The sequence below is a fragment of the Helianthus annuus genome, chromosome 1 (assembly GCF_002127325.2).
Source record: "Helianthus annuus cultivar XRQ/B chromosome 1, HanXRQr2.0-SUNRISE, whole genome shotgun sequence".
In the NCBI taxonomy this organism is placed as follows: domain Eukaryota; kingdom Viridiplantae; phylum Streptophyta; class Magnoliopsida; order Asterales; family Asteraceae; genus Helianthus; species Helianthus annuus.
In genome coordinates this window covers 34,810,143-34,837,299 of record NC_035433.2, presented here as the reverse complement: position 1 = coordinate 34,837,299, position 27,157 = coordinate 34,810,143, and the positions used below count along the sequence as shown (strand labels likewise).

The 27,157-nt window shown below is 37.0% G+C and overlaps 1 protein-coding gene across 1 annotated transcript; it reads right to left on the bottom strand.

The window, feature by feature from the left end:
- Nucleotides 1–24,312: 24,312 nt before the first annotated feature.
- LOC110936017 (vinorine synthase) lies at nt 24,313–25,986 on the bottom strand. Its single transcript, XM_022178366.2, has 2 exons — nt 25,536–25,986; nt 24,313–25,440 (listed from the first exon to the last, which is right to left on the bottom strand). The coding sequence occupies exons 1-2, from the start codon at nt 25,854–25,856 to the stop codon at nt 24,529–24,531; spliced, it is 1,233 nt and encodes a 410-aa protein (XP_022034058.1). The 5' UTR covers nt 25,857–25,986; the 3' UTR covers nt 24,313–24,528.
- Nucleotides 25,987–27,157: the final 1,171 nt, after the last annotated feature.

Here is a 27,157-nt window from a genome sequence, read left to right as displayed (position 1 = left end):
GAATTTCCTTATCACATAACTCCAGCTCTAGAACTGAAGGACAATGGATCGTATTACTTCATGGACCGTTTGTGGGTCCCAAGCCAAGATAATCTTCGTACCTTGCTTATGGATGAAGCCCATAAGTCTCGTTATTCTATTCATCCTGGCTTAGATAAGATGTATAAGGATCTTCGTATTCAGTATTGGTGGCCTGGTATGAAGAAAGACATTGCCTTATATGTATCAAAATGCCTTACTTGTCTTAAGGTTAAGGCTGAACATCAGCGTCCTTCTGGTTTATTGGAGCAACCAGAGATCCCAGTTTGGAAAAGGGAAAACATTACTATGGATCTCATTACCAAACTTCCGCGCACAAAGAAAGGTCACGATGCCATCTGGGTAGTTGTTGATCGTCTTACTAAATCAGCGCATTTCTTGCCAATCCGTGAGGATTTTTCTGCTGAAAAACTTGCTCAAATCTACGTAGATGAAATTGTAGCTCGACATGGTGTTCCTTTGAACATCATTTCTGACAGGGATGCTCGTTTCACTTCTCATTTTTGGAGAACCATGCAATCTGCTACGGGGTCTCAACTTAATCTGAACACAACTTATCATCCGCAAACGGATGGCCAATCTGAAAGAACAATCCAGACACTGGAGGATATGCTTAGAGCTTGTGTGATCGATTTTGGTGGTAGTTGGGATTCACATCTTCCATTGATTGAATTCTCCTACAACAACGGTTATCACTCCAGCATCAACATGGCTCCTTTCGAGGCTCTCTATGGTCGAAAATGTCGTTCACCAGTCTGCTGGAATGAGATTGGCGAGGCTCAACTTACTGGACCTGCCCTCATTTTAGAGACAACAGATAAGGTAAAGAAAGTTCGTGATAACCTTCAGATAGCTAGAAGCCGTCAAAAGAGTTATGCGGACCTAAAACGCAAGCCCTTGGATTTTCAAGTCGGTGATCGTGTATTACTTAAGGTCTCACCTTGGAAAGGTGTGATCAGATTTGGAAAGAAAGGAAAACTTGCACCTAGATACGTTGGACCATTCAAGATCATCGAAAGAATCGGTAACGTAGCCTACAGACTTGAGTTACCTCCTGAACCTGGAAATGTTCATCCAACCTTTCACGTGTCCAATCTCAAGGGGTGTTTAGCTGATGAAAACCTCCACATACCGCTTGACGAAATTCGTGTTGATAAAACACTGAAATTTGTTGAGAAACCGGTGGAAATCATGGAACGTGAAGTCAAGTGGCTCAACCGCAAGCGCATTCCTTTGGACAAGGTTCACTGGGAATCTAAATGTGGACCCGAGTTTACTTGGGAACGTGAAGATCAAATGAAGGCGAAATATCCGCATCTGTTTCAACGAGTTTCCTCTAAATAAATTTCGGGACGAAATTTCCACAAGTAGGGGAGACTGTAACATTTATGCTTATAATCATTGTGAACAGTTCTATTATCAATAAAACAATGCTATTTGATCCCAATGTTTGTTTGGTTTCATTTTACATTTTTCATGTTTTGACTTTTGCTCAATTTCAAACTCTACATCGCTTTCTGGAGAGTTATACGCAAACTGGTGCGTAAACGTACTCAGTTTAATGTGACAAATACTCCGGAACATCAACATATTCTCAACATACCTTAAATAACCTTTACATAACTTAGAAGTAAGTTTTGAAGGCTTTGGTATGGCAAAAACAAGTTAATTCGCTTACAGGGACTAAACTTGACAAACTGCGAAAGTATGCCAATTTGAACTGTAACAAACATTCCGGAACATGTCCATAAGTTAAACATACCATAAATACCCTTTACATAGCTTATAAATAGGCTTTGAGGGGTTTGGTATGCTAAAACAAACTTTTGGATCATTCAGGGGCTAAAAGTGTCAAAAAGTGCACAAGTTTGCACTTTCACGCATAACTTACGTTCTGAATACATCCGGACATCCAAAAATTTATGTAAGCATCCTTATATTATGCCTTAGTGTTTGGCATGAGAAAAATCCATTCATCACACAATTTGGATTGTCTTTCGCGCTTATGCGCATTCCGTCGTAATTAACCGAACATCGCGACCGTACGGCCAAACAAACCGACATCCGGGATATTTTTGAGCACATTTTAAGTTCCCTATACTTTAACTTCATTTTAGAGCTTTGAAATGGGGTTAACGGGGCTTAAACGTGTCAAAAATGCATCAAATACCAAGTTTTGGAACTGTAGGGACCAAAACTGTAAATCTGCCAAAGTAAGGGCTTACGGACCATAAGCCAAAACCCATACGGTCTGTAAGGAGTCCCCAGTACAGCAGATTCATTGAATCCACTTGCAGTTGGCCTTTCGTTCGATCAAGGGGCAATGCCCTTTCACCTAATCAAGAGCCAAGGGCCATTTTCAGTGACCACAACATTTTGACAAGTGGACGCTTAGGATCGTGGCACGAAAATCAAGAAACGATCCTAACGGCTTTGCCTTTCCTATAAACCCCCCCCCCCCCCCATTTTGCTAAAAACTCACACAATCTGATCTAAAGGCTCTAAGTTGGAACCATTGTTTCATACCTGAGCCATTTTGATCTAGATTAGCATTCGGGGACCCTCCGTAAGTATTCTTTCGTTCTTTTACTCGCTTTTCAAGTCCGAAAGTCGAACTATGTTTGACTTTCTGCATTGACCAGTTTATGGTCAATGCGAAGTTCGTTAGAACTTCATAACGTGAGCGTGATCACGATGGTTATAGTCCGTAGTGACTATACCTACTGATTTCCACGTTATCTAGGCTCAGTGACGAGTCGTAGTTTCGGCCAAAATGCGCATTCTTGCATATTTTGTAACCAAACCACTCGTAAGCATCAAAGCCGTTTGTTTTGATGCCAAACCTGTTTTCTAAACTTAGTTAAGCATGTTCTAACATGCTTAGCTCGTCACTTTTAGTATAGTGCTTATATAGGGTCGTAAGGTAAGCGATCTAAACAATCGCTTATACTTTCGAACCCGACCCATTTGGTCGATCATTAGGATCCGACCAAACACATTAGGTGACCATAGCTATAACCTCCCGAGGTTATGCCTTGTGGTCACGTTGTTAGGCGTTCCAAACGTGTTCTACGCGAACGACGCGTTAAGGTAGCATAAGCTACCTAAACGGGTCGTGATGGGTCGCAAGCACTTAGGTTAGGTTTCATTTTAGTATGTAGGCTTTGTTAAACCATATTACACGAGTCTCCATACTCGTTTGGTTTACGAACCCGCATACTATCCGATCCTTCCGAATTGGTCCGGTATATTAACATAGCTACCTATTAGGTGCCGTTTGATATCCCGTGATCTTTAGCATTATTTGGTTATTATACAAGAACTACAAAGCAATCTCAGGTGAGTACATTGAACCCCTCTTTTACTGTTTTCCAAACTGTTTTGGGGTGAAACACATGTGCCTATCTGTTACATTCATGCTTTCCATGTTTTCGCATCATATGCCTGCTATGTTGTTAGTACATTATAGTACACGATTTCATTACATTTCATGCTATGTATGCCCATTGTGTGCGTACTTAGTACATTGATTTACATTACATTTCTGTTGCATATGTTTACTCAGCATATGGACGCATTGATTTACATGAACATTTCTGTTGCATATGTTTACTCAGCATATGGACACATTAATTTACATGAACATTTCTGTTGCATATGTTTACTCAGCATATGGACACATTGATTTACATGAACATTTCTGCTGCATATGTTTACTCAGCATATGGGCACATTGATTTACATGAACATTTCTGCTTCGTATGTTTACTTAGCATACTTAGTACAACTGTTTACATCACATGCCTTCATTTTGTTATGACATTTGGTTTGTTTAACATGGGACAATACATTCATTAACATTGATCACGCCGTTCGTTAGTAGGTAGTGGTACCATAGGAATTGACAACTCCCGTTCCTGAAATCCTGGGTTTGATAGGATTGTAAGGAATGACCGAATTCGATATACATAACTTAGATAAACCTTTAATTTGTTTAAGGGTTTATCGCCACAGTCTCAAGGCTTGGATGTATGCATATTTCACAATACCGCATAAATGTTAATATCAATAGAGCATGCATTTTTCCACAGAACATAACGTTGATTTAAACCACGTTTTACTTCAACGACTTGTTTTGTGCATTTTACATATGGTTTAAGTTGATACATTTCGCTTACCGTACATGATACATTTTGGGATACACATTACATGATTTACATTGAACATAAACACGTTGACATTGACATACACATTTGGTGGTTTACATTGAACATAGACATTTGACATGATTTACACAATAACACTTGACAATTGAGTTATACAAGAACAATTTTACATGGTGGATGGTTTGGGTAAATGGTTTGAGTAACGTTGAGTATGTAATATGATGCAAACATGGTGGATACGCCGCTGGTACTTCCTATATATAAGTGTTTGTATAATATTACATATCTTAGCGTTATCTAAATCATTTCAGTTTAGACATATAACATTTTATACAGATAACATACTTTTCATAAAACATTGTCTTACAAAACAACTTATCTTATTCAACTCATTTTAGTAGGTTATTCATTTAACCTTACGTTTATCTATACATATCATCTGATATTATCGTTTTTCAAATGGTTTACAAAGCGAGACAAATTACAAGGTTCATGACTGACTGTTATTAAACATTTCTTTAAAACTCAAGTCATGAATCCCACTTTCACAAAACCTATGTATCTCACAGGCATTTTTATGCTGACGTACCTACTTTCACATGTGTTTTCAGGAGCTGTTCCATAAGATGTTGATCACGATACTAGGGCGGACATGTGCCTTAGAGACTAAAAAGAAGATAGAACTAGTATAACTATGTTTTGAATTCTGTACTTCCTTTTAAGACAATGTAACACCCGTGTTTGACAAATAAAATGTAACTTTAATTTCCATGGTTGTATAACAATTAATTCTGTCCACAACACTCCCCGGCGTTTTCCGCCGCGGTTGCATGTTACACGCGGTCGGGGTGTGATAGGTTCAACTTGAGCAGCTTCTGCAGGTTCGGCTTCTTGAACATATTCTGGAATTTCGAAGGTGTTGAAAATTACACCCACATCGTAGAACCAATCGGGAGTACTTCCAGTGTTAGTGTAATTTCCTTCTTGGAAGTCAACGTAATAAGATTCAATCACCATCTTTGTCCGTTTGTTGTAGACTCTGTAAGCTTTCTGAGTTGATGAATACCCCATGAAGTAGCAAATATCACCCACTACTTTGAACTTGGCAAGATTTTCTTGAGTGTTTAAAAGAGTGCAAGAACATCTGAACGGACTGAAGAAATCAATAAGAGGCTTCCTTTTGAAGAGAAGTTCATATGCAGTCTTTCCGTGAGTTTTGACGATGAGAACCCTGTTCAGAACATAACATGCAGTATTGACCACTTTCGCCCAAAAGATGATTGGAAGCTTTGAATCCACCAGCATAGTTCTTGCAGCTTCGATCAAAGTTCTGTTCTTTCATTCCGCGACTCCATTTTGTTGAGGAGTTTTGGCCACACTGTATTGAAGATGAATTCCTTTTTCTACACAAAAGGATATGAAGGTTTGATTCTTGAATTCGGAACCATTATCGCTTCTGATCGACTTCACTTTCAATCTGGTCATGTTTTCAATCAAGGGTATAAATGACTTGAGGATATCAGTCGTCTCACTTTTGGCTTCAAGAAAGTAAACCCATGAGAAACGAGAGCAATCATCTGTAATCACCAAACAGTAAGAACTTTTAGCAAGACTCTTAACAGTTATTGGACCAAAAAGATCCATATGCAACAATTGAAGAGGCGTAGTAATCGTATTCACTGCTTTGGGCTTGTGCGATTTCTTGTGTTGCTTTCCTTGGGCGTATGCTATACATTTTTCAGAAAAAGGAAATTCTTTTATTGGAAGACCTCTTACTAAGTTTAACTTAGAGAGTTTGTTCATATTTTTGAAATTCACATGCCCCAATCGCCTGTCCCAAAGCAGTAACTCCGATTCTGAAGCCTTAGAGATCAAACACGTCAAGTTATCATTTGTCTTGGCATTTTTCATGTTGAGCACATATGTGTTGTTTTGTCGTGGAGCTGTAAGCATGATCATTTCAGCAGGAACGACATATTCAGGCATGAGAAACAGACATTCCACGTCGTTGAAAAGTACTGATATTCCTTTATCATAAACTTGTGATACACTCATAAGATTGTAGCAAAATTCTGGAACATGGTTGAGTTTTTCTAACGTAAGTGCTTCAGACACAACATCTCCTACACCAACGATTTTCCCTCCTTTCTCGTCTCCAGCGAATGATACGAAATCGCCATCAATAAAACGAAAATTCTTCAGAAGTTCCTTTAAGCCTGTCATATGCCTTGAGCATCCGCTGTCGACATGCCAGATATATTCCATGAGCATCCGAAGCCATTTCTGGAGTTTATTCTGAAATACAAATATATACACAGATTAGTTTGATTTGGGAACCCAGATTTGCTTCACCTTGGATCTATCGTGGTTTTGTCCCACGATATCCTCTTTTTGTTTCCAAAAACAAGCAGTTGAATTAACCAGATTTTTGACAGATTTCTTAAGGTAGTCAAGCTGATCTGTGAAATTTTTAACAAAATTATATTCTGGTTTAGAAAAATTCTTGTTTTTACAATGTTTCGCTGTATGTCCTAAATGACCACAGCGAAAACATCGTTTGCTTCTGGGCTTTTTGGTGTTAGAAGATGATGTATGTGATGAGTGTCTTGAGCTTTTTGAAGAGTCTTTTGATGCAGTGTATCTTGATCTCTCGTCTTTCTTCATTTTCTTGTCAATGCGGCTTTCATCTTCTGAACAGTCTTCATCATTGTCGGGATCTGATGAAATTTCTGATGTTTGATCTTCACTTGAATTTTCTGAATTTTGATCTTCACTTGAATTTTCTGAATTTTGATCTTCACTTGCTGCGTCACTTGAATCTTCAGAGCTTTGAACTTCTGCATATCAAACGCTACCTTAGAGAAATATTTTTAAACAAGTGCTTACAAGTAAATTTTGATCATGGTTTTCATATAAAAATTTGCCATAATTTTTATTACAAAAATTACAAATATTGGAGGTTGATTTTTGATAATTAAAATGACTAAGCATATATTTAGGAAAATATATATTTAGATGTCACAAATTGTGTGTTATTTTTATATTGATTGTATTAGTTATATTATTTTAGCAGTTGAAAATAATATAACACACCAAAATACCAAAATTTGAAATATAAAATACTACCAATATTCCAATAAAATAAATATATAAGTTATACCCGAATATTGGACAATCGGACAAACGAACTTATGGACTATAAGTATATATATTCAGGAAATAAATCCGTAAGTTAACAAGTGTGACGAACGGTATTTTTGAAACCAAGGAATGGCAAGATATGAATTTTTACAAGTGTTAAAAAATATATCATATTTTTGTCAAATAGAAAATATATTGTTTTGGATGGAGAAAAACATATATTTCCTTAAACAAGTCAAAAATGTATTATTTTGGGTGAAAACTAGAAATATATATTTTCTAAAGCTGATCTTAAAAATATATATTATTTTTGAGATTTATATGGAAATATACTTATTTTTGCCAAATAAATTTATAGATATTTTTCTATAAAAACCCTCTCAAAATATGTATATTTTGAGAATATAAATTGGTGATTTTTAGTTGTCTAAAAATAATGTTCTGAAAAAATAATCACAAATTTAAGAATAAAATACTTAATGAATACAAGAAAATACGTATCCTCATACATATAAATGCATACCGGAATACACCACCAATACTTGGCAAGATACACAATTATGAAAATACACAAATACAAGTATACTCATGTTTGGGAAAATATACATGCGTAGAAATTCATAATAAACCAAGTTAAAAATATATTACTTTAACAATATTCCAAATAATTGGATAAATATAATTTAAGTTAAAATATTATTTAACTAATAATTATATACTTTGGAATTATATATTGTACATCAAAGATGTAACTCAAAGTATACCATGAATTCCAAAATAAGTCTTAATAAACAACTAAGACTAAGAGTCGTTACACGACCTAACCGTCTAATAAAACATAGTACGTGTGTAGGTAGTGATACGACGCGCACTAAGCAAACCCGGTGAAGTTTACGACGCAGGATACACAAAATTGTGAGTTCATGTCCTCACTTTTAAACTTTTACTGGTTTTCTAAACTTGGGGAAAATACATGTACAATGGTATGTAGAATACAAAACCAAGGAATGACACATAGATCATGTGACGTATAGAGTGCCATGAGCACCACTAATCAACTATATACCTAGACCATGGAACAAAAGGTTAGATCTAATGGGTTTTAGGCAGCCACACTCTTGGCCACACTTTTACCGAGAGTGCTTTTGTGTCTCTAGTCGTGAATCGACAAGTAAAATGCCTTTGGTTTGGATGCTTCCTATGTTGTTGCATATGTTAATGGCCTCGTGAACCATTAGCGATCTCGTATTCCTTATATTTACAGAAATACTTGTTCCAGTACAATTACATACCATGTTTTCTACAACGAATGCTTAAATGTTTTACACAAAATTGCATGAATTCACACCAACATTATGTTGACGATTTTCCAAAACTTACATGTATTTCAGGTAACTAAGTGGATGTACATGCGTTCTCACTCTTGCTCAAGGATGTTGTTTATGTTTTAGTTATGCCGTGTCAAGACTCCAATGCCTCTTTTGTGGGGTTTGGTTGTTATATTCCATCTCGTGTGGTGATATAATGATCAAAACCTTGATGTTTGTTGAAATAAAGTTGTAAACTTTTGAACAATTATCTATTGTGTGATGTAAACACTTAACTTAAATTATGTTTTAAATATTTAATTTCAATGGCATATTGGAGTTTGTTTTATGATCATATAGTATGTTTACCGTTCGTATGCAATGAGAACCTTTCAGGATCACACCCCGTGCTTCCGCCTTAGAAAGGGGTGTGGCAAGCATATTTCATTATGTAACTGAAAGTCAGAAAGTAGAAGTATCCTGATGAAAATGTAAAAAATCAAGGAATAGATTAGGGTTGTTCATGAGCCGAACTGAACCGATCAGACATTTACTAGTGCTCGGTTCGTTTACAAACAGATCTGAACCGAACCGATCGTTTTTTCAACCGAGTTAAAGTCGAGCGAGCGTTTTTCAAACGAACGTCGAGCAAGTGTTGGTGCACTGATGTCTGTTAACTTCGTCTTTATTGAGTCTTGTATTGTATTAGATAGATCAGGGCACGCGAAACGAGAAGTGAAGATTTTAGGTAATTCCGCTTGAAATTATAATTCCGCTTGGAATTATAACTCCGCTGGGAAAGGTAATTCCGCTTGAAACGGAATCTCGTTTGAAATTAATCCTGCTCGGAATTAAGTTCCGTTTGTACACGTTTCAAGCGGAATCAGCCGCCTATAAATACCTGATGTGTCCATGTCATTTGGGACGAAATTAGTGTGTTTGATTCAGAGTCGAGGTGCTGTCCGTTTGTCATTTAAATCTGTAAAAGCTCAGAATCGGTTAATAAGAAGATAATTTTGAGGAAAACAAGCTGTGTTACGTCAATTTCATTGATTATGCCCTTGATTTTGATGTTGAACTCTTCATATTGACTCGTTAGGGTCACACGACGATCCAACAAGTGGTATCAGAGCTCAGGACGAGGAGTTCATACCAATTCAGCTTGATCTCATCGGATTCTCTCACTTCTACTCATTCTTTTCTGATTTGAACACAATTTAACGGTCGAAATGGCTTAAAACTCACATATATCACGTAAGACAGAGTTTTAACTAATCCTTGAAAGATTTGGACCTTAATTCGACTTAAATCTGATAAAACTTGTAATTCCGCTTGAAAGACAGATCGAACATGCTGATGTCATCTTAATTTCGTTCGAAATTAACTCTGTAATTCCGCACGGAATCATACATTTGATCTAATTTCGCTTGAAAAGTGTTGATAATTTCACACGGGATTTAATATCGTTTGAAACATTCAAACGGAATTACTAATTCCGCACCAAAGTACTTAATTCCATTTCAATTGGCATAATTTCGTTTGAGATTAAGCTAATTCCGCACGGAATTAGATTTCACTTGGTGATATCATTTGAAATACTTAATTCCGTTTGAGTGGGTATTTCGTTTGAACAAGTTAATTTCGTTTGAGCCATTCCGCTTGAACTAATTTCGTTTGAAACTGCTATTTTCAAAATTTCAAAATTTCAAAAATTTTTTCTAAATGTTTGTTGATTGTTTCAGGTACTTGAAAGCTGGATGATTTCATGATGTGTTTGCATTTACCAGTGGTTCAGGAGATGGCACTTCAAATAACACGAATGAAACTACACCAACACCGAGTGCGAAGAAAATTCTTTCTGATGCTATGAGTGTAGACAGTGGATATGGAACATACAACAAGCCGCCCAAGTTGATGGCAATTGAAGATTACAGCGGGTGGGCTACAAGATTTGAAGAATGGCTTAAGGTGTTTGCATATTCTAGTTGGAAAAGTTTAAAAAATGGCTTTGATTTGGGGAGGACAGATTATGAAAATTTAGAAGATAATCAAATTGAAAGATATGTTGCTGAACAAAAGTGCATTGCTCTGCTTCACCAATCTGTCTGAGATGACATCATCTCACTGATCGAGTACAAAGATTCGAGAGACCTTTGGGAAAAATTAAAAATAAAATGTGTAGGCAGTGCTGAAATAGTTAAGAACAAAAAGAAGTTGTTAAGAAAAGAGTTTGATTTGTTTGGTTGTTTAAAGAACGAGTCTGTTTCCAAGATGATTGAAAGATTCGGGCATCTGAAGATGGAGCTTGCAAGACACAAAATCATATACACTCAAGAAGAGTTGGTTGATAAATTGTTTGATTCACTACCGCATGAGCAAGATTGGCAGTACTTTGCCTTGATGCTGAAAAACACAATCAAGTTAGAAGATTTGACAGTGGATCTGCTTATTGAAAGACTGGAAAGCCATGAACTAGAGATCAAGAAATCCAGCAAAGTCAACAACTCATCTTATCAGCAGAATGTGGAGCTGTATTACAGAGGTAGTATGATCCCAAAGACTGCATCTCCTAAGACAGCCTTTTCAGCAGAAAGTGCAAACACAATGAATCAAGAAACTCCTAGCAGTGGCTATCATGGTGGTTCTTCGTCCAATACTTCAAATCAATCTGCACCAAAGAATCTATTTCAATGCAACATTGCTGTGAATCTGAAGTCAGAATTTTAGTGAAGAATCTGCCAAACAACAGATGGTGTTTTTAGCGTCTGTGTTAGAATCGTACGAAAGTCTTGTTGCAGGAAAGATAGGTAACACCAACTTAACAAAGGAAGACTACGATCAAATCGACCCTGAGGAGATGGAGTTGATCGATATAAAGTGGTGTATGGCGAGTGCAGTGAGAAGAGCGCAGCGATTCATGGAGATTACCAGAAGACAGTCTATTGGTGGACCCTCTACCAAGTTAGGCTTTGACAAGTCAAAAGTCACATGCTTTAAATGTAAACAAAAAGGTCATTTTAAGCGTGAGTGCAGAAATGCTTACACTGATGATACTGCAAATCCTTTTCGAGAGGATTATTACAAAAGAGCAATTTATCATCAAAATAAAGCAGAACCTCCCAGGATGAAGCAGATAGAGGAGGCACCCAAAGAAAAATCCAAGGCACTTGCTGTCTTTCATGATGATGAAGGTTATGATTGGAGTGATGTTTTGCCTGAGGAAGACGCAGTTGGTTATGCCTTTACTTCAGCAAAGATTGTTCCTTTTAAAGATAACAGATCTGAAGAAGTGAAGTATGTGAACACGAAGGCAACAGCTCAATTCATGAAAAGCAAAATCTATCGTACATGGATGGAAGCAAGGAAAGCAAAGAGATGGGATCCTGATAGAGAATGTTATCTCGATCCTAATGGAAACATAGCTGTTGATCCAGATACAGTTGATGTTGAAGTTCTTACCAAACAACTTGCTGATGAAGAAGAAGCCAGACAGAGAGAATGGTGGGGAGGAGGAGAAGCTGATGAGAAAGAGAAAGAGACAGAAAAAGAATTGCAGCCAAAGAAAATTGATGACGGGATTATTGATACGTCACAAGAATTCACCGCTGAAAACTTGAAGAAGATGGCTGACAAAGTTCTTGCTGCAAAAGAACTAGAGGTAGTTTCTGGTTCTGGAACTGAGTTCAAAAACAAGGTCAGTTCAAATGATACACATGAGTCAGGTAAGAAAGCTAAATCTGAGAACAACTGCAAAAATTGCATGGAAGAGTGCAAAGTTTGTAGTACAAATGCTTACCTCAGTGGTAAGAAGGTTGAAGAACTGACTAGTAGAGTCAGAAGTGTTGAAGATCAGATCTTAAACCGTGATAAATTGTTGAAAGCTTCGAATGACAAATTAAAAGAACTAACTAAGAAAATTGAAAACAATAAAATTGACGTAGAAAGAATTAGGAAAGAAAATGAAAAATTGATTCTTGAAAATCATCAAATTTCAGAAAAGTTTGAAAAACTAAAACGAACGGTAAAAGATTCTGATGAAAGAAATGGTAAAACAGATAAAGAAAATCTTCAGCTGACCGGTGTTCTTAGAGTTAAAGAAGAGCAAATCAACCAACAGTTGGATGAGATTGCTAATCTGAAGCTTCAAGTTCAAGAAGCTAAAATTGAAAATGAGCGCATTAATCTGAAATTAACCAGTTACAACTCCGCAAGCTTTGTTTTACAACACATTGTTCCCAAACCCATCGGGAAAAACAAAGCAGGCGAAGATGTTTTTTTCGGACGGAACAGGGGTGGGGTATCATCAAGTTCCACCACCAGTTTTAAACAATTATTCAAAGAAACAATCAGGGCTGGTTAATGATGAAGATGTTCATGAAATGAAACTTCTGGACACGATTGATGTCACATTTACTTCATCTTCCGATGATGATAGTGTTCAATCTGAAGTTGTGAAAAGTATAATTGAAAATGTGTTAAAATCTGAAAGTGACACTACTGAGGAAGATAATTGTTTCTTGGACAAATACATTCCGAAACTAATATCCCAAAACAACTTAAATGAAGAACCTACTCTTGTCATGTACAAGATGTCAGGATCGGATAAGTTGTATTCGGATTCTGAGTTTCCACTGGAGAATGTTAATGTTGCTAAATTGACAAATGTGTTCAAATTGGTTGAAATTGATCTGTCTGAAGAAGAAAGTTTAAATCAAACAAAGAGGCAAATGAATTTTGAAAAAAGATAAAGCTTACTATAAGAAACCTGTTGTTCCACCGTGTTTTTATAAAAACAATCAAAACAAATGGTTGGGTGGATATCAGGGTGGTAAGAATTATCAGAAAAAGAATGTTCAAAACAGAAGGTTTGCTGAGAAAAAGGTGTTTGTGAAAAGTTCAAGTTCGAGTTCGCTTTCTGATGAAGAATCTAAATTTTTTTCAAAATCAAACAAAGAGTTCTTTGAGAAGAAGGCCTCACAGCCTCAGTCTGAAGGCACAAGTCTGGTAGTTGACACCCGAACATGCTTCAAATGTAATCAAGTTGGACATATTGCACGAAAGTGTACCAACTTGAAGCCTAAGACTGAAGTTGTTGAGATTCAGAAAAGGAAAGTTGATGTGAAAGAAAAAGCTCCAATGGTTGTTGAGAAAAAGGTTTTGAAAAATGAAAACATCAAAGTCAAAACTGAACCTGTTAAAAATGTGGTAACTAAAAATGACAAATTTTACAAACGGGTTGCATCATCTCAACAAACATGGCAGCCAAACGTTGTTGAAAAGAAAACAAGTTCTCCAAAACTAAAGGTTTCAGAGTCAGAAAAACAATCATCTTCTACTACACCGGTAAAGATGAATGTTCCTTTGGATTATTATGAGAAACTTGAAGAACAAATGCTCATTTCTGAAAAGAAAAATCTTCTACTACACCGGTAAAGATGAGTTTTTTTCTTATACGAAGAGGTTGAGGTTGGATCTGAAGAGAGCTTAAAAATGAATGACAAGAATTTTCCACCATTGTTCACCAAAAGAACTGTTCTTAATTTCCAGCTACCTGAGTCAAAAGAGGCTTGGGTGGCATCCAAAACTAACTAAGCATTTGTGACTTGTGCAGGAGCTTCCAAGATTCGTTTCACGATGGATTATGGATAGTGGAGCTTCTCGGCACATGACAGGGAAGAAAACCTTGCTGTACGATGTTCGTGGTTTTAATGGAGGTTATGTGGGATTCGCAGGAAATCAAGGAGGTAGGATAATTGGTGAAGGAACGTTATCCAATGGCATTGTCACGTTTGAAAGAGTTAACTACATTACTGAGGTTGAGAATAATCTTCTGAGTATTTCCCAGGTCTGTGATAGAATGTATACAACGCACTTCACAGACAAAGAATGTTTGATCTTGAAACCAGGATTTGTTGTTCCCGAAGAATGGATTATCATGAGAGCACCAAGAGTCAATGATCTGTACGTGTTGGACATGAGTGTAGCAACTACAACCACGGGTCAGGCTCATTGTTTCATGTCTAGAGCAACAGAGAAAGAATCACAACTATGGCACCGAAAGATGGGCCATATACATTTGCAAAAAATGAATCACCTGGTGCACAATGACTTGGTTAATGGTGTTCATGTGAAAGGTTTTCATCTTGAGGGGGAGTGCATTAGCTGCATCAAAGGAAAGCAGAAGAAGAAATCTCACCCCGGGAAGAAAGAAAATTCAATCTCAAGACCTTTAGAGAGACTCCATATGGATTTGTTTGGTCCAGTGAACGTCAAAAGCATTACTGGGGATCTCTATTGTCTTGTAGTCACAGACGATTATTCAAGATTTTCTTGGGTATTATTTCTGAAGTCAAAAGATGAGACGTTTGATCGTTTGATGACACTTTTCAAGAAGATGGAAAACTTTTACCAAACACGCATTAGAAGATTACGTCGTGGCAATGGTACTGACTTCAAGAATATCAAGATGGAAGAGTATTGCGATGAAAGAGGTATATTGCATGAATTTAGTTCTCCTTACACTCCGCAGCAAAATGGAGTAGCTGAACGAAAGAACAGGACGCTAATTGAAACGGCCAGGACGATGCTTGCTAATTCCAAACTTCCTGTTAACTTTTGGGCAGAAGCAGTGTCAGCCGCATGCTATACGCTCAATCGGGTTCTTACTGTAAAAAAATTCAACAAGACATGTTTCGAGCTCATCAACAACCGCAAGCCGAACCTGAAGTATTTAGAACCGTTTGGGTCTCCCTGTACAGTTCTAGAGCCTTTTGGTAAATTTGGTCCAAAGAGCATCAAAGGGATATTTGTGGGTTACTCAAGTCCACTAAGATGTGTCTTTGTTCCAAGCTTAAAGCGGATTATCGAAGCATCGAATGTTGAGTGTCAAGGTTATACAATGCCACCGCAGAATCCAGGAGATTCATGGCGTTTTCATTATGACACTTTGTAGAATTCGTTTGACATGGAAGAAGAAAAAGAAGAAGAAGATTTCTTTGACGAGTTGGATATTCTAAGAGAGTATGAGTCATCGCAGGAAAGGTTCCCAGCTGAGTCTTCAAGGCGTCAAAGGCAAACTTCAAATGATGATGAAGCAGGTCCAAGCAATGCTAGAGAACATGATGATATTCAACAAAATGAAGTTGCTCATGATAATCAGACGACAGAGAATGATAATCAAGAATCTGAGAACAGACCAGTATTTGATCGTGATGATTTAGATTCTGAGGGGGAGCAAATTCAGTTTTCAAGTCAATCTATTCCAGTCAGTGAACAAAGTGCAGATCAAAATATCACAAATCTGGAGGGCGAGGTAGATGTTCCAGGCGAGTTGATGCCAAGAACTCTTTCATACCATCCAGAGGAGCTGATTATTGGAGAATTACAATCAGGCGTCCGCACTAGACGACAAATTGACTAAGGCCTTACTTGTTTTTATTCTACAGTAGCACCTTTGCAAACTGAGTTTTCACTAAGTTGTTTTATTTCGCAGATCGAACCGCGAACTTACAAAGAGGCGCTAACTGAAGATTCTTGGGTCAATGCTATGCAAGAAGAGTTAATTCAGTTTGAGAAGTTAGGAGTGTGGAAGTTAGTAGATTTGCCTGATGGTCACAGGAAAATTAACACAAAATGGGTGTTTAAATGCAAGAGAGATGATCGAGGGGTTATTATTCGAAACAAAGCTCGACTCGTAGTCCAGGGCTTTAGTCAGCAGGAGGGTATAGATTTCACCGAAGTATATGCTCCCGTAGCTCGACTAGAAGCGATTAGAATCTTTCTGGCATTTGCATCGTGGAAGGGATTTAAAGTTCTTCAGTTAGATGTGAAATCGGCGTTTCTCTACGGGAAGGTAAAAGAGGAGGTATATGTTGGACAGCCACCGGGCTTCACCGACCCAATCCACAAAGACAAGGTCTACTTATTGGATAAGGCGTTGTATGGTTTACACCAGGCCCCGAGAGCTTGGTACGAGACAATGTCTCAACACCTGCTTGCCAACAGCTTCATCCGTGGAAAAGTGGATGCCACTCTCTTCACCAAAGAGGTCGACGGACATCTTCTGATAGTTCAGATATACGTGGACGACATCATATTTGGGTCAACGAATGAAAGTTTGTGCAAAGACTTTGAAAGAGTTATGAAGCAAAAATTTGAAATGTCATCGATGGGAGAGATGAAATTCTTCTTGGGACTTCAAGTTGATCAACTACCTGAGGGAATTTTCATACACCAGACGAAGTATGTTCATGATATCTTAGAGAAATTTGGGATGTCAGGATTTACTCCAGCTTCAACCCCTTTAGCAACGAATCATGGGATAGACCCAGATCTCACCGGAGACAGGGTAGATGAAATAATGTATCGTTCCATGATCGGATCGCTGATGTACTTAACTGCTTCAAGACCCGATATCATGTATCCAACGTGCCTCGCAGCACAGTTTCAGTCAAGCCCCAGAGCTTCGCACATGGTGATTGTGAAACGGATATTACGCTACCTGAAAGGAACTCCATCATTGGGGTTGTGGTATCCAAAAACAGGTGATTTCACGCTCGAAGGGTATTCTGATTCCGATTACGGAAGTTGCAAAGTTAACGCAAAATCAACAACAACGGGTTGTCAGTTCTTTGGACCACTCTTGGTCACCTGGCAATGTAAGAAGCAAACCTATGTGGCTTTATCCACATATGAAGCTGAGTATGTATCTGCTAGCAGTTGCTGCTCTCAGATCTTGTGGATCCAGCAACAGATGCACGACTACGGTTTGCAATTTCTTAACACCCCTATATTTGTTGATAATGAGGCTGCGATAAACATTACAAAAAATCCTGTTTATCACGCTAAAACGAAACATATCGACATTCGTCATCACTTCATCCGAGATTGCTTCGAGAAGAAGTTGATACGAATTGAGAAAATCCACACTGACGAACAGAAAGCTGATTTACATTCCAAAGGATTTGACAAAACTCGTTTTAAATATCTTTTAAAACTGAACAGTATGAAGCTTTTATCGGTGTCGATGGGATTATTGGTGTTGATGAGGATAACATTGTAGATGATGATGTTGAGAAACAATCTGCAATGGTTTGTCGATTATTTACTTGTTTTATTATCTAGGGGGAGTATTATATTTTCAGAAAATACAAAAACAGTAAAAAATTTCAAAAATCCAAAAATAGTAAAATTTTTTCAAAAATCCAAAAACAATAGAAAACTGAAAAAGAGCTTGTGTAAAAAGGGAAAATGATAGTACATCGGCTTGACAGTTATGGTACGCTAAAGATTTGTAAAGATTTAAAGTTTTTAAACTGTCTCGCTGATGATGTGTCGATAGGTTTTTATACATTCAGTAAATCTTGTTTGGGATATAAACCTAAAATTCAAACTTGCTTATTTTGTGGGGAACAAATCTTGGATATATAGGTAACCCCTGAAATTTTGTTTGAAAGGTCCCTCTTTCTAAGATACTAGGTCTTTATACTCAGTGATATCTGGGGTATTATCCCGGGACTACTGATTTTGCGGAAGCAATGGCCTAGTCCCCGTATAATACTTTGCGCTTGCTTGAAATAAAGCTCACCCTCAGTACAAAAAATGATGAAGCATTGAAAAATGTTAATCATGTGCTGTTGAAGAAAAGATTCTCTAAAGGGAACACACCAAAAGACGAGCCGTCATCTCTTTGCTGAACGGAAGTTCTGACTTGAGTTCTCACGGTTTCGCATTTAACCCTTTACAGATATCATCTAGGTATACTCATCTGTAAGACTGAATATTGGGATCTGGATACGGGAGTATATTCAAGAGGTGGGACACACATATAAGTTTAAGTCTTTAATTCACCTAAATCGTATCCTGAACAGATTGAAGTTTGTATGAAAATTTAAGAGGATCAGCATATCGACAATCTAAGTGAATTGTTTAAGACTTAGTATGTTATCAAGCTTAACGGTGCTAGTAATTTGTCATTAGTTGATATGATTCCCTAACACGCTCATCAAAAATATGTTTGTAAATAGTTTACATTTTGCATTTCATTTATGTTAAAAATCCCAAAACTCAAAAAGATTTTATAGCTTTCTAGTTTAGAAACTTTATTAAAAATCCAAAAAGATTTTTCATTTCTGCTTTATTTTCCGACAAACCAAAGTGGGGAGTTGATCTTCAGATTCAGAAAGTTGGAGCAGATGCAGAAAGATTCTAAGCTGGATGATGAGTTGGGAGCTTGACATGTTATTTGAGAAAATGGAAAGTCAAAACAAGTTCATTAACTTGAAACTTGTAATTTTTTTAAAAAAATTAAAAAAATTGAATTGAACAAAAATCAGTTTATTTTTGTCTCAGATCAACCAAGGTCATTAAGTTGGACTTGGTAGATAAATTGAGTAATCAGGGTCATTAACTTGGACCTGAATACTTAAGTGGATTTCTAAAACTGATGAACAATTAATAGAAATTTAAGATTGAATAGATTATAATGGTATATGTTTGAGAAACAGGAAACATGAGTGAAGATCCCCATGGTAAAGAAAATGTCAAAGTATGAACCAGAATTCGAGTCCCAGCTTATCGAGAGGGGGAGTCTGCGAAAGGGGGAGTCTACATTCTTGATCAACATTAAAAGGGGAGTTTGAAGATAAAAGATTGAAGGATGCTTTTCAATGTCAAAGACAATTTAGGGCAGAGAATGATAGATCAAGACTAAAGACTGAAGACTGGATGCTAAAGACTTCATCAACATCCAAGGGGGAGTCTGTTGGTGCACTGATGTCTGTTAACTTCGTCTTTATTGAGTCTTTTATTGTATTAGATAGATCAGGGCACGCGAAACGAGAAATGAAGATTTTAGGTAATTCCGCTTGAAATTATAATTCCGCTTGGAATTATAATTCCGCTCGGAAAGGTAATTCCGCTTGAAACGGAATCTCGTTTGAAGTTAATTCCGCACGGAATTAAGTTCAGTTTGTACAAGTTTCACGCGGAATCAGCCGCCTATAAATACCTGATGTGTCCGTGTCATTTGGGACGGAATTAGTGTGTCTGATTCAGAGCCGAGGTGTTGTCCGTTTGTCATTTGAATCTGTAAAAGCTCAGAATCGGTTAATAAGAAGATAATTAGAGGAAAACAAGCTGTGTTACGTCAATTTCATTGATTCCGCCCTTGATTTTGATGTTGAACTCTTCATCTTGACTCGTTAGGGTCACACGACGATCCAACAGCAAGTATCGAGCATCTAAGAACAAACATGGAAAGTGACGATGTGAGTGCTAGTTATTAGAATAAAGTGTCCCGATGTTTCGTCCAATAGAACACAAGTAGAAAATTTAACAAATAACCAGGAATACAAAAACACACAACTAGTTTTATCGAGATTAACTAAGCGGGAAGATAAATCGTCGACCGATTGAAACATACCCTTCTTCTATCGGAAGTTTGAAATTAAAGGAACCGATTGAAGCAAAACCCTAGCGACTTGGCGAGTGGCGATGAGAAATCGAATAACGATTGCCAATGGGGGTTTTTGATTAGGGTCTTGTACTTCTGAATCGAATGGCAGGTTGAGACTTGAGTATTGATCGACGTTTCACATTTTAATATTTTAAATTTTGACTCAATTACTCAAATGGACATCTAAGTATTCGACAATGGACTATTGGTATGGATTTCAATCCTAATTACTTAAATGAGCTCTATTTGGATCTTGGAACAAACATTGTTGATGGTGGTCTCTAGTCATTTCATTAAAAATGATACACACAAACACACACACACACACAAACACACATATATATATTGACTAATAAACCGAGCCGAACCAAACTGAGCGGATCTTTGCTCGTGCTCGGTTCGTTTACAAACTGAACCGATCCGAATCGAGCATTTTTTTCAATTGAGTTGAATCGAACAGGCAAATTCCGGGCATTTATCGAGCGTGCATCGAACGAGCGTCGAGTAATTTGAACAACCCTAGAATAGATACCTACAATATAAAGCGAACAAATATATTTTTAGTTTTTATTGTTATGGTTGACTCAACAACCAAGAAAAAAAATCGAAAACAAAGAGCATTTCACTAGATCAAGGAAGGGGTTGAGCATAAAAATTAATCAGATGAATGTGTCGTGCAAAACTTCAAACTGAGAAAGTGAGAAACCTTATCTTTTGAATTGTGATGTAAATGTGGTGTGCGGGTGAACTCGGTATCCATTTTCCTCAGGGTTAGGTAGGGTTGGGGTTGTGTGTGTGTATATATATTTATATATAGGGTAGTAGTTGGCTACAAAGCTAACTTTTCCTACAAAGTGTAGGAAGCATTCTCCATATGACATGTGACATTTGATATTTTAATATAAAAAGGGCAAAATTGTAATTGGATAATTATTTTATTTATGGAAGATTTTATCTCCTAAACCAAAATTTGAGATTTTTATGGTAACTGAATATCTTATTTGAATTCAAATTCGGTTGTTATATTTTTATAGTAAGACCATCCCTAATTCACCAACACAATCCTTTAAATTTTATCTATTTCGATCAATTCATATTACTAATAAAAAATCCCGATGTCAAATGTCATGGTTGATTGAGGTTTATGTTTTAGAAAGGAGATGTATTTATAGATGTGTTTTACCTGCTACAATCTTTCGTGAAGCTGCAATCTTTCATAAACAATTTCTTGACGATGTGTTTTACTAGTTATAGGTTAATTCACAATGTGTTATAGCAGTTTATGTTTTAGGAAATTGATGTATTTGTAGATGTGTTTTACCTGCTACAATCATTCATCAACAATTTCTTGATGATGTGTTTTACCAGTTACAATCCTTCATGAACAATTCCTTGACGATGTGTTTTACCAGTTACAGGTTAATTCACAATGTGTTATAGTGGTTTATGTTTTAGGAAGGAGATGCATTTGTAATTATTGAGGTTGTGTTTTTAGAAAGGAGATGTATTTGTAATTTCTTGACGACGTGTTTTACTAATTATAGGTTAATTCACCATATGTTATACTAGTTATAATTCACGAATGACATGTCATTTGTGGTTTCTTAACGTTGTGTTTTATAATTTTTTGGTTTCTTCACGATGTGTTATATTGTATAACACACCATACACGTTAAATGACGTTGTGTTATATTGTATGATTCAGATGTGTTTTCTTGGATTTTTTCACGATGTGTTATATTGTATGATTCACAATGTGTTTTCTAGTCTTTGTGTTTCTTCACGAAGGAAGAGAGAGAGAGAGAGAGAGAGAGAGAGAGAGAGAGAAACTCGCATGAAATGTGGGGTGGTTTATAGTATGACAGTAATTTCCTTATTTAAAAAAAGTTAAATGGCACATTTACCCTTAATTAATTAATTAATCATCCTATTATTAAGATACATATATTACCAAAATGTCACCAAGATAATCTCAACCATCAAACGCACTCATCCAATGGTCAAGATCACTTCCTACAATCCCCACTTTGACACTATCAGTGATCTTGTCATTTGCAACACTAGAAGATTTGTCGAATACCGATAACTGACAAGGATAAATTGTAGAGGTGCAAAGACTAGGGATGTGAATGTCGACCGGTAACTGACAACAATAAATTGTAGAGGTGCAAAGACTTGGGATGTGAATGTAAAGCACTTTGAAGAAATCATGATGACACTCCCCTCCCCTGCTTAGCTTAACTTGTTGTGTATCAAGCATATTTTCTATAACTACCAAACTTGATTGAAATGGTCTTTTTATTTATAGTAGTTTATTTTTAATTTGATTTACACTGTAGAGAGTTGTCGGGGTTTAAGTATCGTCATGACTTTGTGTGAGACGCGTTAATGGATATTCTCAGACGAGCAGGGATTTCGGCGAAGAAAGAGGCACCGGTTAATTTTCTTACAGACCTGTCGGAGGGGAGATCCACCCTATGCCCAGCTGACGTGCTAGTTTTTGGTTGGGAGGGCGGGAAACATGCTTGTGTCGATCTCACAGGTGTATCCCCACTAGCCGGGTTCCGGGAAAATGGGTTTGTGGCGGGGCAAGCGGTACTGAAAGCAGAGTCAAAGAAGGTGGAAAAGCACGCGAAAGCTTGTGAGGATAATCAGCATGCCTTTGTCCCCCTGGCGTTTGACACGTTCGACTCCTTGGCACCGGAGGCAGTTCGGTTCTTGTCTAAAGTTCAGCGTGTGGTCCATAGCAACTTTTCGACCCCTCAGGGGCGGGGCTTTGTTTTTAGTAGATTAGGGTTTTCTATTCAGAAAGGGATGGCGGCGCAGTTTGTTACTGCTATCCTTATGTAATTTGCCCTAATGATTGTTATGAAAGAAAAATGCTAATTTAAAGTAAAAAAAAAAAAAAAAAATTACACTGTATTTACATGAAATCATGGTTATTAATTGTGTCAACCACTCACAATTCCATTGCTACCGAACAAGAAAAGGTTTCATTGTTGATGTGTCTGTCAAAGGTTTGCTGGCGATCAATTGGCGTCCGTTGGGAATTTTGCAAAGACGATCTGACAATTCTTTTGGTTGACCGGTAATGCATGTCGATGATCCTTCGGTAGTGATTATCGGTAATCTGGCAAGAATAAATTGCGGAGGTGCAAAGGCTATGGATGTAAATGTAAAGCATTTTGAAGAAATCTTTTATCAATGGTTAAAGGCGAGGTTTGAATAAATGAGCAACTTCACTGATTTTATGTACCTGTATAGTACCTGGGAAGACCAACCCTAAATTTCAACAATCTCCTCCCATATTTAGCTACATAGTTTGTTATTTATCAAACATACTTTGTATGTCATTACATAACTTGATCAAAATGATTTTTTATTTATTAATAGTATTTTAGTTATTATTTATTTACGTTGTATTTAGACTAATATGCCAATAGTAACTGTGTCATCCACAAAAAATTCCATCGCTACCTTACAAGAAAAAGTTTCATTGTTGGTTGATCATCTGTATGTCAAAGCTGCGGTGCTGATCTGTTGGAGAAACATCTACCCATGATCCGATGGAAAAGGTTTATCGCCAATCCATTGGTGATATAACAACATGACCTGATGATTCTTTTGGTTGACCGGTGATGCGCTAGTGATGTGTCTAATTAAAGGAGATCCTCCAGATGTGATTATAGGTAATCTATAGGTGAAGTCTTTACTCACAACCCTATTCCCACTAACCTGATCCACAGAGGGACCACCAACGGATACATCAATAGATGAAGGTCGTCTAATTTGTACTGATCATAACCTTGGCAAATAAAATCATGTAATCCAAATGAACACTTGTAACATCTTAATTTAACCTGGCTAATTAAACTGAATGGCAAGGCTTGAAGAACATAAATAGACTGTAATCAAGCTAGCTGTAAACACAAATATTAAAAAAGGGATGATTTATGAATTTATATACACTTTTAACACCGACAGTAGTTTCAAAATCAATATATGATTAACATATATTTCACGTAATCTGTTAAGAGTGTAGAAAATAAGTCACTGTCCAATAAAAAAATAAAAAGTACCTATTCCCATGCAACCATGCTTGACTTTGTTGGTATTCAGAGGTGGTTTAATAGAAGAACAGAAAGAAAAATGATAATTAGTCGGCACACTTTATTGATCTTTTAAACTGGAAGTAGATGCAGAATTGAAAGGTAAATAAGATGATTATTTTCGACAAATGGGATGATCATAATTAACCTACTGGTGTTGCATTACATAGTCAAAAATAAAACTAAGTGTGTGATATTATTGGATCTTCATTTACCAACATAAACATGAACATTGGTCCTTCTTTCTCGGTTGCAACAAACTTTATGTCATAATTTAATCTAGCAGAAAAGAAAGATGAAATCTATGTCATTTAAGGAACAAATCGAAGTGGACTAGGGTTGACAGTGGCATAGGACAAAAGCTCTGAATCATGCTCGAATATCTCCATTTCATCCGGACTCAATGTAACTATGGCTTCAACACCACCACCCTTCAACGTGTCATTCAACGCCACTTTCCGGACGACTCTAGCATTCATAACATAAAACCATATTGGTTTTCCCCACCCAAAATCCAACTCATACATTCCGCTATTTAAAAAGCTTGTAGCCACTAAGCGGTCTTCTTCGGCAGTTGCATCCATCAGTTGGTTTAATCTCCCTAATATCTCATTAAATGTCTCACGCCCCTTTATCCCTTTCTTGGACTCGATGTGATCAGAATTTATTTTTGTTATTGCTTCTCTTAAATCACCCATCATGGTTGGCAAATCAAGGTGGCCACCGGGAAAGCAGATTGCACAAACTACATCAATAAGGTTTCCAATGGATTCCTTAGGCAAAGGAGGTGATGCCCTTTGTCGGAGATTCACTGCTGACAATAAAGCATGAGGTGATTGTGGACCAAAATTTCTTACTTTTGATGCCGCTTTGGCAGCAGCCTTCCAAATTACAGCAGTTGTGGCCTCCACGCGAGTTGGTGGATGTGTTGAGCTAGTGCTGGCAACTGGTTGTGCCTTGAGTATACCCAAAGTCGTAGAATCGAACACAAATCGTTTCGTACTAAGTGATTTGGTGGTCAATAACTTGGAAGACACCGAGTATTCTAACAAAGGATTGTTAGGAAAGATCTCAGAAGCAATAAAACTTGGTGAAACAGATTCTTGTGAGCCTCTAAAAGCTGTTGCCCATGCTTTCATAAACACATAATATGTATGTGCGTCAACGATCTTGTGTGATGTGTTCGTGGAAAGCCCAATCCCACCACATTTGAAAATGTTCACCTAGCATACATATTTCAAGTTCAACTTGTTTATCAAAGACTTAAATATTAAATTTTCTAACATATAACAATATGACCCAATTAAAATTTAATTACCTGAATGCCCATAACATAATTTCCTATGGAAGATTCTGTGATGCCAGGTGTTTTGGGCGTCAACCTTTTCACTTTTTCATCATCTGGATGAAGTAGAAAATCTTGGAGTGTCTGGTTGACTCGAGCCTCCGTATAATAGATTCCTTCATCGTTACATACAATTTGCAAGTTGTCCTTGAGTTTTCCAGCTAGAGGATAGAATCTTGTTAGAATCTCAGATAAAGACTCTTTCAAACGTTTGGATCTTTTGGCTACATCCGTAACACTTTCCTTGTTCGTATTAGCAAAAAATAAGATCCATGGAGAGTACACATCGTACATACATTGGTCTATAATTGAGAGATTAAAGGTTCTTTGATGATGAGGGGTCGGAGAAAATGGTTTGATAGTTTCTGTTGAAAAGATTTCAAGGTCTACATCCTTAATATTGTCTTCAGTCTTATTACTGTTAGCCAACCTACAAACATAGTAACAAACCACAATCTATGCATTAGATACGTGTTTAAAACGAATTCATTTTTAGACGATAAAATGATCGAGGTTGCCATTGCTAACCTGTGTGAGGATTCAGTATCATTTAAAATTTTCGAGCTGCTATAATAGTGACCAGAATATATGGATAAAGATGGCCAACGAGAACCACCATGAAGATGATATCGTTGAGAATTGAGGAAATGTTGGGTTATTTTGTGGGCTGAGAAAAACCACTTCATTATCGATTGAAAATGATAAACTTCACAGCACCCAGTTCTATTTAAAGGATGACCCAAGCTGTTGTTATTTGACTTCTATATAAAGAATTATTACGTTTTTGCATTATGCCTTTCTTTAGCGTCGATGATGATCGATGTGGACCTGGAGCATTGTCAATAAGACAACAAAGCTTGTCCCCATCGTCAAGGATTTTTTTTTTTTTTTTGCATCTTCTAATGCCTAGCAATATAGATGCAATTGACTTTGTCTTAACTTGTAATGACTAGAATTGTGATATCGTTATCCACAGTATTTATGAAAATAAACTTGCAATCGAATTTTGCGTAACCGGATAGACGGTAATTATATAAACGATTCTTGTATTTGTTATATATCATAGGGAACAACTTTAAAATTTGTATTGTTTTCTTTTCAATTCGAACAACAACGTATTTAAAATTTGTAATGTTTTCTTTTCAATTCGAACAACAACGTATTTGTAATGTTTGTTTTCTAATGAGTAATGATCATATTTTTTTTTATGATATCGTATTTTATTATGTTCTTCAGGCTGACCCATTCCTAATGACGACTAAACCGAAAATTCTAATGTTCGGGTGTCAAAATCTTAACATGAAAAAATGACGCCACTGAAACAAATCTTAGGACCGCCACTGCTTGTGACGAGGCGTTATCCTTTTTAAATGTGCAACTTGTATGTATGAATTAAAATTAATTTAAGGTAGGGTTATTGTAATTAGGGATGAGCAAATACCAATCCCGTCCCGATACCGATAATCCCGATCCCGAAATTTCATGAATACTTGATACCGATACCGATACCGAAACATGTCAGTTCGGTACGGTATCAGTATTTTGAGGGTAAAAGTCGGTATTTTACCGATACCGTACTGTATCCATACCGAAAA

Excerpts from the sequence above, each read along its gene's own strand:
- LOC110936017 (XM_022178366.2), bottom strand. The coding sequence starts at position 25,856 with ATGTACGATGTGTACTCTCCATGGATCTTATTTTTTGCTAATACGAAC. Across the intron at positions 25,441-25,535 it reads ATTATGTTATGGGCATTCAG|GTGAACATTTTCAAATGTGG; the intron begins GTAATTAAATTT and ends TATGTATGCTAG.